Raw genomic sequence first — 14908 nt, 5'->3', positions numbered from 1 at the left:
CATGGCTGCAGGACGACGTAGATTGGGACCCGAATATTGAAGGGTACATGGCATTTAGGAAGGACAGGAAGCTAGGAAAATGTGGAGGGGTACCTCTATTAATTAATGATGGTATTAGTGCAATAGAGAGGGGGGGTGAGCTAAATTCAGGAGACCAGGATGTGGCAGCAGTTTGGGTAGACATGGGAAATCATAAAGGCAAGAAGTCATTTGTGGGAGTGGTGTACAGGCCACCTAGCATTAACTACATTGTAGGACGGGGTATAAAGGAAGAAATAATGACAGCTTGTCAGAAAGGTACAGCGATAATTATGGGGGATTTGAACGTACATATAGACTGGAAAAATCAGATGGGCAGAGGTAGCCTAGATGAGGAGTACATAGAATGTATTCGGGATAATTTGTTGGAACAATACGTTCTACAGCCAACCAGAGAGCAGGCTATACTAGACCTGGTATTGTACAACGAGATAGGATCACAGTTAAGGCACCCCGAGGTAGCAGCGATCATAATATGATTGAATTTTACATTCAGTTTGAGGGAGAGAAGAGTGGGTCCAAGACTAGTATTTTAAACTTAAATAAGGGCAATTATGAGGGCATGAAAGGAGAGCTTGCTAAAGTGAACTGGCAAATCAGTTTAAGAGATAGATCAAGAGATGCAGTGGCAGACATTTAAGGGGATATTTCAGAATACACAGAATAGATACATTTCAACGAGAATGAAAAATTCCAAGGGTGGGACCTGCCATCCGTGGTTAAGTAAAACAGATAAAGATAGTATCAAACTTAAAGAAATAGCCTATAATTGTGCAACGATTGGAGGCAGGTCAGAATATTGGACAGAATACAAAAAACAGCAAACAATGACTAAAAGATTGATAAGGAAGGTAAAATTAGAGTACAAGAGAAAGCTAGCTGGAAATATAAAGGCAAATGGTAAGAGTTTCTATAGATAATTAAAAATGTGAGCATTGGTCCTATAAAAAGTGAGTGTGGGGAATTAATAATGAATAATAAGGAGATGGCAGATGAACTGAACAGATATTTTGCATTGGTCTTCACTACTGAGGATACAAATAACATCACAGTATTAGCTGTAAGTCAGGAAATGGGAGGGAGGAACTCAAGAAAATTACAATCACCAGGAAAGTGGTACTGAACAAATTGTTGGAGCTGCGGGCTGACAAATCCCCGGGTCCTGATGGACTTCATCCTCAGATGTTAAAAGAAGTGGCTAGTGAGATAGTTGATGCGTTCGTTTTAATTTGCCAAAATTCCCTAGATTCGGGGAAGGTTCCATTAGATTGGAAAATAGCAAATGTAACTCCTTTATTCAAAAAGGGAGGGAGACTTAAAGAAGGAAACTACAGGCCAGTTAGCTTAACATCTGTCTTAGGGAAAATATTCGAAGCTATTATTAAAGACGTTATAGCAGAGCACTTAGAAAAATTCAAGGTAATTAGGCAGAGTTAACATGGTTTTGTGAAAGGGAAATCATGTTTAACCAATTTACTGGAGTTCTTTGAGGGAGATACATGTGCTGTGGATGAAGGGGAACCGGTGGATGTACTGTACTTCGATTTCCAGAAGGCATTTGATAAGGGGCCACATCAAAGATTATTGCAGAAAATAAAAGCTCATGGTGTAGGGGGTAAACATATTGGCACGGACAGAAGATTGGCCAGCTAACAGGAAACAGAGTCGGCATAAATGGGTCATTTTCTGGTTGGTAAGATGTCACGAGTGGTGTGCCATAGGGATCAGTGCTGGGGCCTCAACTTTTTACAGTTTATATAAATGACTTAGATGAAGGGACTGAAAGTTGGTTGCTAAATTTGCTGATGACACAAAGATAGGTAGGAAAGTAACTTGTGAAGAGGACATAAGGAGGCCACAAAGGGATATAGATAGATTAAGTGAGTGGGCAAAGACCTGGAAAATGGAGTATAATGTAGGAAAGTGAAATTGTCCACTTTGGCAGGAAGAATAAAAAAGCATATTATCTAAATGGTGAGAGACTGCGGTGCTCGGAGATGCAGAGGGATCTGGGTGTCTTAGTGCATGAATCGCAAAAGTATGCAGGTACAGCACGTAATTAGGAAAACTAATAGAAAGTTATTGTTTATCGCGAGTGGAATTGAATACAAAAGTAGGAAGGTTATGCTTCAGCTATACAGGACATTGGTGATACCACATCTGAAGTACTGTGTACAGTACTGGTTTCCTTATTTAAGGAAAGATGCAAGTGCATTGGAGGCAGTACAGAGAAGGTTTACAAGACTAATACCTGAAATGGGCAGACTGTCTTACGAGGAAAGACTGGACAGGCTAGGCTTGTATCCGCTGGAATTTAGACGAGTAAGAGGTGACTTGACTGAAACATACAAGATCCTGAGAGGTCTTCACAGGATGGATGTGGAAAGGATGTTTCCCCTTGAGGGAATCTAGAACTAGGGGTCACTGTTTAAAAATAAGGGGCCGCCCATTTAAGACAGAGATGAGGAGAAATTTTTTCTCTCATTGGGTCATGAGTCTTTGGCATTCTCTTCCTGAAAAGGCAGTAGAAGCAGAGTCTTTGAATATTTTTGAGGCAGAGGTAGATAGATTCTTGATAAGCAAGGGTGTGGAAGGTTATCGGGGGTGGGTGGAAATGTGGAATAATCAGTTCAGCCATGAACTTATTGAACGGCAGAGCAGGCTCGAAGGGCTGAGTGGCCTACTCCTGCTCCTAATTCGTATGTTTAACTGCAACTAAGAGTGCAACCAGCCAGTGCAGAAACAGTTAATAGGATTCCTGAAGGTTAACAGGGTTTCGTGTTTGAAGGAAAAGTAATCCCATACCCATAGAGTGGGGCAAGAAAGCCCAAAGTGATTCTTAGGGACACAGGGGCCACCAGATCCCTATTATGGGGAAAAGACCTGACCTTTCCCCCAGAGTGTGCAGTGAACACCAGTATGGTGCGAATGGTATTGGAGGGCAGTGTATGCCTGTACCTGTACACTGGGTGCACCTGGAGTGCGACCTAGTTTCAGGACCGGTGACCGTAGGGATTGTCCCTAGTTTGCCTGTGGACAGGGCTGACCTGCTCCGAGGTAATGATCTGGCGGGAGTGAAGGTGGTAGCCCCCCCCAGTAGTGAAAGACAGACCGCAGGAGGACAGAGAAACAGGGCAGTGGCAGGAGACAGTCCCCTGCAGCGTCCTTGAATGTGTAATGGGTCAGGCCATGATCAAACCAGCTCCCCCAGAGGAGACTGCATGGACATTGCAGACAAATGACCATGAGGCCTGCCTGTCCGAGACTTTGCTTGCAAAGTTAGGGGACCCAGGGAATGAATTAAATGGACTTGCCCTAGCTGTGGCTCAGTGAGCCGACCCAGTATTGCGAGAGTTAGCACAGGCTACCCAGTCTGAAAGTGAAGCAGAGAGAGTCCCTGATTGCTACTATTTAAAGAATGAGGTACTGATGAGTTTTTTAGTTTTAGTTTTAGAGATACAGCACTGAAACAGGCCCTTTGGCCCACCGAGTCTGTGCTGACCATCAACCACCCATTTATACTAATCCTACACTAATTCCATATTCCTACCACATCCCCACCTGTCCTTATATTTCCCTACCACCTACCTATACTAGGGGCAATTGCTAATGGCCAATTTACCTATCAACCTGCAAGTCTTTGGCGTGTGGGAGGAAACCGGAGCACCCGGAGGAAACCCACGCAGACACAGGGAGAACTTGCAAACTCCATACAGGCAGTACCCGGAATTGAACCCGGGTCGCTGGAGCTGTGAGGCTGCGGTGCTAACCACTGCGCCACTGTGCCGCCCTAAATCATGTGTGCCTCAGTCTTGGAAGATGGGGAGGTTTGTCTGGCACCTTCACACTCAGGGGAATGAAATGAGGAAATGGAGTTCTCCTCACAGACCTGAGGGCAAGAAGTGGACACTAGTTCACCAGTTAGTGGTATCACAGAGGTTCCGGGGTGAAATGTTAAGAAACGCCCACGAGACTACAGTGGCTGTACATTCCGGTATACGAAAAATCAAAACCGGCAAAAGACAGCAGTTTGACTGGTCAAAACTGCATAAAGATGTGGAGGAGTACTGCAGGAGTTGCCACATGTGCCAGGTTGAGGGAAAACCCCAACTTACAGTGAAACCTGCACCCCTAAGCCCCGGTGTTAGGGAGGACCCTCCAGCAGAGGACTGGTGAACCATAAGGAACTCCCACTGAGAACAAAAGGGGACAGGCAGGCAGGCAGGCACACGTCCGGCAAAAGTTTAGAAAGAGAAGGGGAAAAAGTGACCCAGAGGGCAGGTTAAAGGAAGTCCAGGAAGAATCCCGGATGAAAACCCCTACTGTCTGGTCAACCAACCCGAAAAATGTGAAATGCTAGACCTCACGTCTTATGTGAATGCAGACTCTAGAAGCACCCCACCACAGTTGCTAACAGCAGTTACAGGAACCTGCAGAGATAAAGAGAGACTTCTAAGGGGCACAGAAGCCATGAGGGTGACGCGTCGCCTAGTCGAAGTGCCACAAGGGGGCGCAGCCAAGTCTGCACAAATGCCTACAGGTAGGAGTGTCCCAGAGAACAAAGGGGAGAATAACAAAGACTCCTCCCAATAGGCAGAGGAAAAGGGAACCACCCATCCCATGAAGTCAAAAGTCTTTGCATGACTCAGCGTCAGGATAGACCCGCCCATTATCAACTCTCCTGAGAAAAAAGGGGTGAAGTTAAAACAGTCCTGGCACCCAGAAAAGACCATTTTTAGTAGGCTTTAAGATTGGTGAATGAATTGAAATGAATGAGAGAAATGCATGGTTTTTCTTTCTGTATCTTATATTTCTCTCAAATCCTGTAATGAAACGCGCCATTTTTCCTCAAAACACATTTCATTCCAGAGTGTGAAGGTGCCAGACAAACCTCCCCATCTTCCAAGACTGAGGCACACATGATTTCGCCACATGAACATTAAAACTTAAAATTGCAAGCCGCTGACTGGAAAGATATTTGCATAGTAACTGCGAGTGTTGGAATAAAGGGACCCAGTCCTTTGCTGTACAAATGTCCATTCATACAACTACAGAAATTACAAAGAACCAACAGAAACATACACAATAGTTTATCATAAAATATCAATGATCTTATAGGTCAAACACATGAAGTGGCACTACCTACATAAATCAAGGAATAGATGCAAGAGGGAATAAAATGTATCAGAAAATTGGTGAAAGAATGAACTAATAGTTCCCTAATGCGTGATCACTTCTTCAATCAGGAAATCCTGAAACACTTTACAACCAATGAATTAATTGTGAAATAAAGTCACGACTGTTATATGGGAAAATGCAGCAAATAATTTGTACACAGAATTGTCTCACAAGCAGCAAATGAGATGACTGACCAGTTTTACATGTTTTCTAAGAGGGGGGAAATTTGGCCAGGATACCACAAATCTTCGCTTTTCTATGAATAGTGCCACGGGATGTTCACATGAACCAGAAGACATCATATCCAAAGGATGGCACCTCTGACAACAGAACGCTATCTGAGTGCTGCACTGAAGGGCAATCTCAATTATCTGTTCACGTCCTGTGACATTTAAACACACAACCTTCAGAATCAGAGACAAGGGTGTTACTAGCTGAGCAGAAAGAGAGGAGGATGAGCACGTATGGGCAAGTAGACAAAGATACAAGAGAAGAGAAAAATAAAAAAAAAGATGCATTTATACAGCACCTTGCATAAACCTCTGGATGTCCCAAAGTACATTGTAACCTGAAGTACTTTGAAGTATAGTGACTGTTGTAATGTAGGAAACGCGGCAGCCAAAAAGAGCAAAGAGAAAATGCGCAGAGAGCTCAGAGCACAGAGAAGTGGAGAGAGAAAAAGTGAGAACAGGGGAGAGGAAGAAGAAATCAAGAAAGAAAATAAGAATGAGAGAAAAGAAACGGAGAGAAAAATGGAAGGAAAGAAAAAGGGAGAAATGACAAAAAGAGAGAGACACATACAAAGACACTAGCTGTGACGAGAGGAGGGAGGCTCTGTATGTGACAGAGAGAAAGACAATAATCATGTTAGTGGAGTATCTTTGGTTCTGCTGAGTAGGAGGGAAGTTGCTGTCAGCATGCCCAGATTATAAAATGCTCATCCTCTGATTCATTGTCAACAATGGCACAACAGAATCAAAACTATGGTGTCCTGGAACGGACCCAGCAGTTATACAAAACTGACATTTTGACATTCCAAACATAATATGACACTATGACTCTAATACAACCTTCAATAGTTAACCCAACGACAAACAGCTGTAGAAAAGAATATAAAAGCAAAGGAGACTTGCATTTCTATAGCGCCTTTCACAATCACAAGATGTTCCAATGTACTTTACAACCAATGAAGTAATTTTGAAGTGCAGTCACTGTTGTAATGTACGAAATGCAGCAGCCAATTTGCACACAGCAAACTCCCACAATATAATGTGATAATGAGCAGATAATTTGTTTTTGCGATGTTGATCAAAGGATAAATATTGGCCAGAACACCATGGGATAACTCCCTTGCTCTTCTTCAAAATAGTGCCATGGGATCTTTTACGTCCACCTGAGAAGGCAGACGGGCCTCGATTATAGGTCTAATCTGAAAGACGGCACCTCCGACAGTGCAGCACTCCCTCAGTACTGCACTGGAGTGTCAGCCTGGATTTTTGTGCTCAATTCCTGGAGTGGGACTTGAACCCAAAACTTGGTGACTGAGACACAAGAGTGTGCTATCAACTAAGCCACAGCTGATACCTATCCACCAATGTCCTTAAAACATTATTCCAATTACCCAAGCAATAAATTTTACCCTCTCCCAGAAATGGCCAGATATATTCAAGGGCATGCAAAAACATCCCATTCTGTTCAATCAATAATTATCTGTAAATGTTTGTTTTAACGTGTTTAAAAACCTCTGACACAGCTGAAACGGGTTACCCTAGCCCCATAGTAAAGGAATACTGAATTTATCACAAACAAACTAAATCTTTCTGTTGGTATCCTCATCAAGTCTCATTTCTCCCTTGGGACAATCATGAGATCTGGCTTATGTCAGACTAAGAGCCATAAAGCAACTACACTTCCACAGGGTCAGTTTTATCAGGAGCCAGAATTTTGTGACATAATCCAGATTAGCTCCCACTTTATGTTATATGCAATGTGAAATTTCCTAGGAACACAAGACTAATTTCAGTTGACACAAGTTGCATTTCCTTGTGATGAGGCTGGTCCTACCCCTCTACTAAAAGGGGACTTTTTTCAAAATGTAGCTGGTCTCAGTCAGGGCGACAGTAGATGCACAAATTAGTGCTCCTACTCCTGCAAGATATCCAGAAGTTCCTGCACAAGTGTGGACACAGGATTGGGCTCAACTGTGATGCTACTGTGGTTGTTCAGCTTACTGATACTCACTGTCAAGAGCGCCACTTTGGTGAGGTTCTAGAGGGTGGCTGGACCTGTACAAACATTTCAACAAAGGTCCACACTTTCAAGAGGGCAGAAGTAAAACATTTTTGAAGCAAGAAAACTTCCAGAGGACAATGATGATGTGATGAGATTTATGATATAGGTAAGTGTAACATTTTTGTTTGGATTTCATCCTTCTTGTGCAAATCAGCCACTGTATTAATGCATGCTTCATACTTCTTATCACTATTTCCTAACTCACATCTCCATGTTGATTTTCAATTCAACTGCTTTTGGTACCTTTTCGCCATTTTTAATCTATTTCACTGTTCCCATTATATTGAACGCGTCAATACTGATACAGGAAGAATAGCTTTAGGATGCCTTTGATTGGCAGAGCAAACTAAAAATGGGATGAAAATAACAATCAAAGAAAGCAGTGGGCGAATAAAGCACTTACACTTGAAGGATAACAGCACTGGAGAGGATGGGTCTACTTTACTTTCCCTTTCTTCCTTTCGGTTACGAGGCTGCAGGTTATCATGTTTTCGTTTTCGAAATCCACCTGAACTCAAAGAAAAATACGATAACTACAATACATCCTTTGCAGAGGAAAATAAATTGTTCTTTTTCAGTAGATCATAATCAACACACTAACCAAGTCAAGTATTGTATTGTAATGTTGTTATAAATATTCTAATCATGTAGGAAAACAGGCTCTGCACTTTGTGTCTACTGAAGCATTAGATAATAATGCAACATTATTGATTTTAATCACATGGCTAGCTGGAACTTCAACATATTTTAATTTAAAATTATCTTCTGTTGTTACAGTAAGAATTGTTGTAGAATGCCCAATTGTTACAGTATTGCTTTAGAATGCTGGATCATTACAGTAAAAATTGCTTTAGAATGCCTTATTTTACAGTGATAGCTTTACAATGTCCTTGATGGGTTTATAATTTTTAAAAAACTATTAAAAAGCCTAGATTGGTATATTAACAGCTTTAGGAAACCCTAGATTGGTATTAGAATAGTATTAATATGTACAAGAATAGCTATCAAAAACTCTTGATTGGCTTAATATAAATACTTCTGGTATTCCTTTGATTGGTGTAATATGAACAGTTTTAACATATGCTTGATTTTTATAATGGCTTTAGAATGTCCTTGATTTTGTAATAGCCATGTAACGCCCTTGATTCGAAGAATAGTGTAATATAAATAGCTTTAGAATGCCCTTGACTGGAAGAGTAACAGTTTTCAGGGAGTGAACCTTAAATGTCAACAAAATAAATTTTAATAAAAAAAATTTTGTATTTGAAGTTATTCAATAACCTGTCACATAAAACTGATACAAGTGGGAATCTCTCCAGTCCTAAAGACACTGATTTACTTGGGTGCAGTTCCAAAAAATCTTTGCATTAGCGTCGTGCCTCAGATGCTCAGAATATCCCATAACACTCTATAAACAAAAGGTTGGTTTTTGAACTGCAGTCACTGTTATGTACAACAATAAACGTACGAATGATCAGATAATCTGGCTGTGGTGGCTTTGGTTGGAGGGGGAATGTTGGTCAGGACACCGGGCTAACTTCTTGCTCCTCTTCAAAATATGTCATGAAATCTTTTACTTCCACCTGTTCAGGCAGATGGGGCCTCATTTTAATGCCCATTTCAAAGGCAGCATGTTTATTTATTTAGAGATACAACACTGAAACAGGCCCTTCGGCCCACCGAGTCTGTGCCGACCAAGAACCACCCATTTATACTAACCCTACAGTAATCCCATATTCCCTACCACCGACCTACACTAGGGGCAATTTACAATGGCCAATTTACCCATCACCTGCAAGTCTTTGGCAGTGGGAGGAAACCAGAGCACCCGGCAAAAAACCCACGCGGTCACAGGGAGAACTTGCAAACTCCGCACAGGCAGTACCCAGAATCAAACCCGGGTCCCTGGAGCTGGCAAAGCTTCCTCCCACATTACTGCATTGTGTGCCCATGAGTATAACAACGTAACCCCACAATCTTAGGACCAACTCAAACAAGCTGACATCATAAGGCACCAGCAACCACCTGCTAACCCGTCCATATGGCAGTTCTTTAAGGTTGAGCCGAGCGATCAGGTGAGGCCAGCACAACCACGCCCGTTCCGTCCCCACACATCTGTTCACACGCACTTTCCAGGGGTCAATGAGTAAAAATCAGGAGTGGGAACTTCCCAGAACCCAAGAACACAAGCAACCCACTGATATTAGCCAACCCACCAAATATAAAACTTCGCCCTCACTAAGATCCTTATTTTAACAGTTTGAGGGGAAAATAAAACTGCAATCTATGCAAAGATTTCTGAAGAAAGCATTTTTGCTGATTAACATGCTTTGGGCAGCATCTTGTGCAATTTCAATAATGATAACGATCACTAAAGAGCAGCTAAATAGTGCTGAGATGGCAATTCCTGGTCCATCGAAAAAAATTACCGTAATGTTAACTGGGACTTGCTACAAACTGGTAAAACGTTCTTACTTTGCACTTATCTTGCAAAGCTGTTGGGTGATTATTCTGTAAACAGGCTCCTACTCACCAATATGTACATGGAATGACAGGGTGGTGATAGCTGCCACATAACATTTTTGAAAGTTAAAATGCACTTGTATTTTTGAACAGGTTATACAATCATCTGATTGATATCAAATGTATACAAATGCAGGCTTTTGTTTTAATTCCCTTATTTGAAAATTATTTCCCCAATTATGTTCCTCACTTATCTGACTCGGATGTGAATCTCCAACTTTGCAAGCGCAATCAGCTTGAACCCAGGTACAAGAGAATAGGTACAATGGAAGCATGCAACCCTAGAAAGACAGATTGTAATCAAGGAAGATCAAGGTGAGATCAGGAAACTGAATGAGACAACAATGTTAAGGTGGTAAAAGAATGAAAGAAAATTGGATCATGTTCACAAGTACTATACAGAAGAATAGACACCTACCATTAGGGAAGAAGGATAATGCAGGGAATAGTCTGGGCAACAGTAAGAGTGATCCAGGGAGTAAGGGGGAAAGAGATTGTTGCTAAAGTATAAAGCTATGCACTGAGATAAATATAAAAACTAAGATGATGATGGTTATCAGACTGGCCAGGAGAGCCTAAATAGAAAATGAGTTTAGACTAGCAGAGAATACTGAAAGCAATGCCAAGAATTTCTATAAATACCATTGCAGCTAGCAGGTGAAAAAAGGAAACAATGGAGCCATTGAGAGATCACAAACATGACCTTGTATCAAGCGACTGAGAGATAGCAGATATACAACATAAATTCTTCTTTTATGTTCAAAGAGGAAACAATGGGCAGTCTCTCCAGCACCAGAGTTACAGTTCAAGGGGACATCAGGGGAGAGGAGAATATTAAAAATAGAAATTTCTGACGAGGCAGTGATACACTGAGAAAATCAGAGAGAAGCATCAGGCTAGGAAGGAATTCATATAGGGATGCTGAAAGAAGTGGCCAGCAGAATCAGTCATGTCCTTGCCACAATCTTTAGGGAATGTCTAGAAGCATGTGATTGGAAAGCAGCTAAAATCACACCAATCTATAAAAGGAGCACTGGAATAATCCAGTTCTTTAACCACAACAGAGCTTTCTATGGACTGTAAATGACAACGGCTCCAGCACTGCTTCCTGTCGTACCCCACTACCGACTCCAGACCATGTTAATGCAGCTCCATAAACAACCATTATGGATTTGTGGGGGTGTAGGGGGTGCTTGGGGATCACAGGATGGATTTACAGTGTGGGGCCTTCCTGTTGTCCCGGGCAGCATTGCTGGCCAGCTAGAGGATTTCAGCAGTCAGATACTTGAGCATAGCTGCCAGATAGACCAGGGCTCTGGCCCCACACACTCAGCATTGTTCCCTTTCTCAGGAGCCTGTGAACACAGCCCATCAGGAACTGCAGTCCAGCCCGGTCATTCCTCCTCCAGACATTTCCACAATCTCATGGGGAGTGAAATCTCCCCTAACAAATTCACTGGAATACAAAAGCAAAATACTGTAGATTCTGGAAAAGTGAAATAAAAAGAGAAAATGCTGGAAATACACAGCAAATCTGGCTGCATCTGTGGAACGAGAAACAGAGTTAACATTTCAAGTCGATGACCACTCATCAAACTCTCTCTCTCTCTCTCCAGAGTTCAATGCCCTCCTACCCTCCCCTAATGGAGAAGGGGTGAAGTGAAGGGAAATTTAAAGAGAAAAGTCGATGCAAAAGCAGTGTAGTGATTTGGGTAAAGACATGCAGAGTGGGACAGGAAGGGGCAGGGTATTTAACGGTAATAGTGCATCAACAAATATGGTCCGGGGTGTGATGATACAACAACCATGGATTAACTCCGAAAATGAACCTTTATTTTTAAAAAGTGAATAATGGTCCAAAATGGCCAAAGAATTGGCATTTTGTGTATTCAAACAGTCCAACAAAGACAAAGGACAAACCTTCAAAGCCAAAAGGTGTTAATGTCTTCTTCAGAAACAAAGGAGGTGCGAAGTTGCCCGTCCTGAGCCATTGTGCAATCACCATGGGGAAGAGAAGAGAATGTCTCCTACCAGGAGGTGAGAGGTGACACAGTTTTAGCTTAAAAAAAAGACAGCCAGAGAGAGAGAGAGATGGACTGACCTAGAAGGTGAAGCAACTTGTAACAGCTTGAGTTCCAGCCAAGCCAGGAAGCACAATGCCCTGCTGAAAAAAATCCAACATTACAGTATACAGCAGTGAGAGCTAGAAGTAACCCACTATCTTCAACAGAACCTTCAATCAAGGGAGAAATCTACAATCATCCCAGGCCTACATCCATCTAGAACTTGATTCTCAAGAGAATTCAACAGATTTATTGTAACCTTCTTTCTTTCTCTATCTGTTTTTTCTTTTGCGTGTGCGCGCGCACACAAATGCGTGAGTGGACACAGTTGTGACACTTTCGGGATAAGGCGTATTGATCAAAAAACAAGTGACTATCTGTTTTTAAAACCTAAGAGAAAACCTGTTGCTGTCCATTTATTTGAAAAATAAAACACCAAGGAGCTAAACTCTAATACAAATACACTTGCTGTGGTCAGGTGGAGAGTTGAACAGTGGGAACTACCCATTCGCACCACGTGGCCGTAACAAAATGGGGGCTCATAGTCAGGATCTGAACTGCCAAACGAAAGACTTGGAAAACAGGAGGAAAATTGACCTCGACAAATTGTGGAAAAATAAACAAACAAGTTTTCTTGTATTCTTCTGTTTTTTCCACTGCGGTGCTAGAAACAAAAGAGATGGCCATATTTAATGCCAAAGAGTTTGTAGAGCAGGGAGAGACATCCCATAAGTGAAACACATTAAGTGAAGATTTAAAAAGCTTAGCTACAGAGGTGGGAATCAATTTCGGACATAAAGCAAGGAAACCTGAACTGGTGAATAGTCTAGCCAACCATTTTTAAACTTAACCCTGAACCAGAAGTAGAAAATCTAGAATCAGAGTCTGAAAAAATAATTCTAGCTAGAATCCAGTTACAGATGAAAAAGGAAGAGAGTTTCAACTTCAAAAGGAAAAGAAAGAAATGGAGTTTCAGCTTCAAAAGGAAAAAGAGGAAAGAGTTTCAAAAGGAAAAAGAGGAAAGGGAGATGCAAAGAGAGGAAGCAGCAAGAACGTTTGAGTTACAGGGACTGCAAACGCAAAATGAAAATGTTGCTAGTCACTCAAACCTTCTCCGCAATTCAGAGCAAAACTCTGATGTGCTGAAACACTCAAGACTAGTACCAAAATTTAATGAGGAGGTGGCTGAGTCATATTTTATTCCATTTGAGAAAATAGCTACCAGGCTAAAATGGCCGAAAGAATTTTGGACTCTCCTCTTACAAGGCAAGTTCGTGGTTAGGGCTCATGAAGCTTTTTCCCTGTTATCAGAAGAAAGTTCCTCTGATTGTGCACAAACTAAAACTGCAACTCTAAATACATATGAGCTGGTACCAGAAATATATGGACAGAGTTTCCGACACACCCTGAAAAGACCCACACAGACTTACATTGAATTCAAAAGAAGCAAACATATGGCTTTTGTTCACTGGATACAATCTCTCAAGCTAGAACCCTCATATGAAAATTTGAGAGAAGTGATGCTCCTGGAAGAGTTTAAAAATAGCATCCCAAGCAGTATAAGAACCTACATTGAATAACAAGAGGAAGGAAAGCAGCAAAAATGGCCGACAACTATGAATTATTACAGAAATCCCAAATTCGGAATAATTCATACAAGTTAGGGAGAGATGGCAGGGATACAGAGGGAGCAGAAATAGGCTCGAGAAAAAGAGAGCAGGGAAGGAAAACCCAACCAGTCTCCAACTTTTAAAAGAAGGAATCCAGGTGATAAACCAGTAGGGGTCCGCCCGACATGTTTCCAGTGTGGCAAATCTGGACATGTCCAGCCCATTTGTTGGTCTGCCAAAAAACCAGCAAGAGGCACTGCAGTCAAGCCTGTGGCTTTACAAGTAGTAAATCTGTGTTAATATAATGCAAGATCAGAGCACATATCAGAAATTTATGCACAAAGGAAAAATGACTCCTTTTGTGTCCCAAGCACCAGACAAGGAGATAACCATCCTTAGTTGTTTTCAAACCCTACTGGCAGCCAAACTGACAGAAATGCCACCGGAAAGCAGAACAAATACCATGGTATTAGTAAAAGGGATTACTAACAAATGCTTGAAAGTTCCCTTAAAAGTTATCGACAGAGTAAGTTGGTCACTGGGGTAGTGACAGTCGGAATCATTCCGAGCTTACCCATGCAGGGCCTAGACCTATTGCTGGGCAAAGACTTGACAGGAGCACAGTAGTGTACGCAGAGGGTCCAGAACAGTCCACGAAGACTGGAGAAACTGAGGAGAGCAAACAAAACTCTGTACAACTGCAGAGGGTGGAGGAAGTCCCAAAAATCCCACAGGGGGTGATAGAGACAGAAGAATTTAGAAGGGCCCAGATAGAGCCAGAACGATTTAAAGAAGCTAAGATAAAAGCCACAAAAGCTGAAAGAAAAGCAACTGAGATATGGTTAGCTGAAACCTTTTTTAAATATTTAAATTGGGAGAGGAAAGTTCCCAAATAGGAAAGCCAAGAGTGACAGAGATTCCTCACCTAGTTGAACTGCTACAGGGGAGTGCAGTAGAATCTGGACAGCACCTGTGAGTAGTAGTGTCCCTGAGGACATGGGGCAGATTTGGGAAACACCTACCTCTGAGGTAAAAGTAAAAGGGATGGTAAGACCTTAAAGTGATCCATACTTGTGAAAATCACAAGAAAGCTAAAAGTGCTGGGCAATGACTCGGCAGGAAGCACAGTATTGTACCCAGGGGTCCAGAACAGTCCATGGCGACTGGAGAAACTGAGGGGAGCAAACAAAACTCTGTACAACT

The 14908-nt window shown here is 42.0% G+C and overlaps 1 protein-coding gene across 1 annotated transcript in view; it reads right to left on the bottom strand.

Annotated features, from left to right (window-relative positions):
* The window catches only part of tsnax (translin-associated factor X), a 151465-nt gene that overhangs the window by 129507 nt on the left and 7050 nt on the right, over positions 1–14908 (bottom strand). The window contains exon 2 of the mRNA XM_068020793.1: positions 7913–8017. Within this exon, the coding sequence (XP_067876894.1) occupies positions 7913–8017 (105 nt within the window). The remainder of the gene's footprint in view (positions 1–7912; positions 8018–14908) is intronic.

Source organism: Heterodontus francisci, chromosome 3 (assembly GCF_036365525.1).
Source record: "Heterodontus francisci isolate sHetFra1 chromosome 3, sHetFra1.hap1, whole genome shotgun sequence".
Classification (NCBI taxonomy): Eukaryota; Metazoa; Chordata; class Chondrichthyes; order Heterodontiformes; family Heterodontidae; genus Heterodontus; species Heterodontus francisci.
This window is presented reverse-complemented; position numbering and strand designations above follow the sequence as displayed.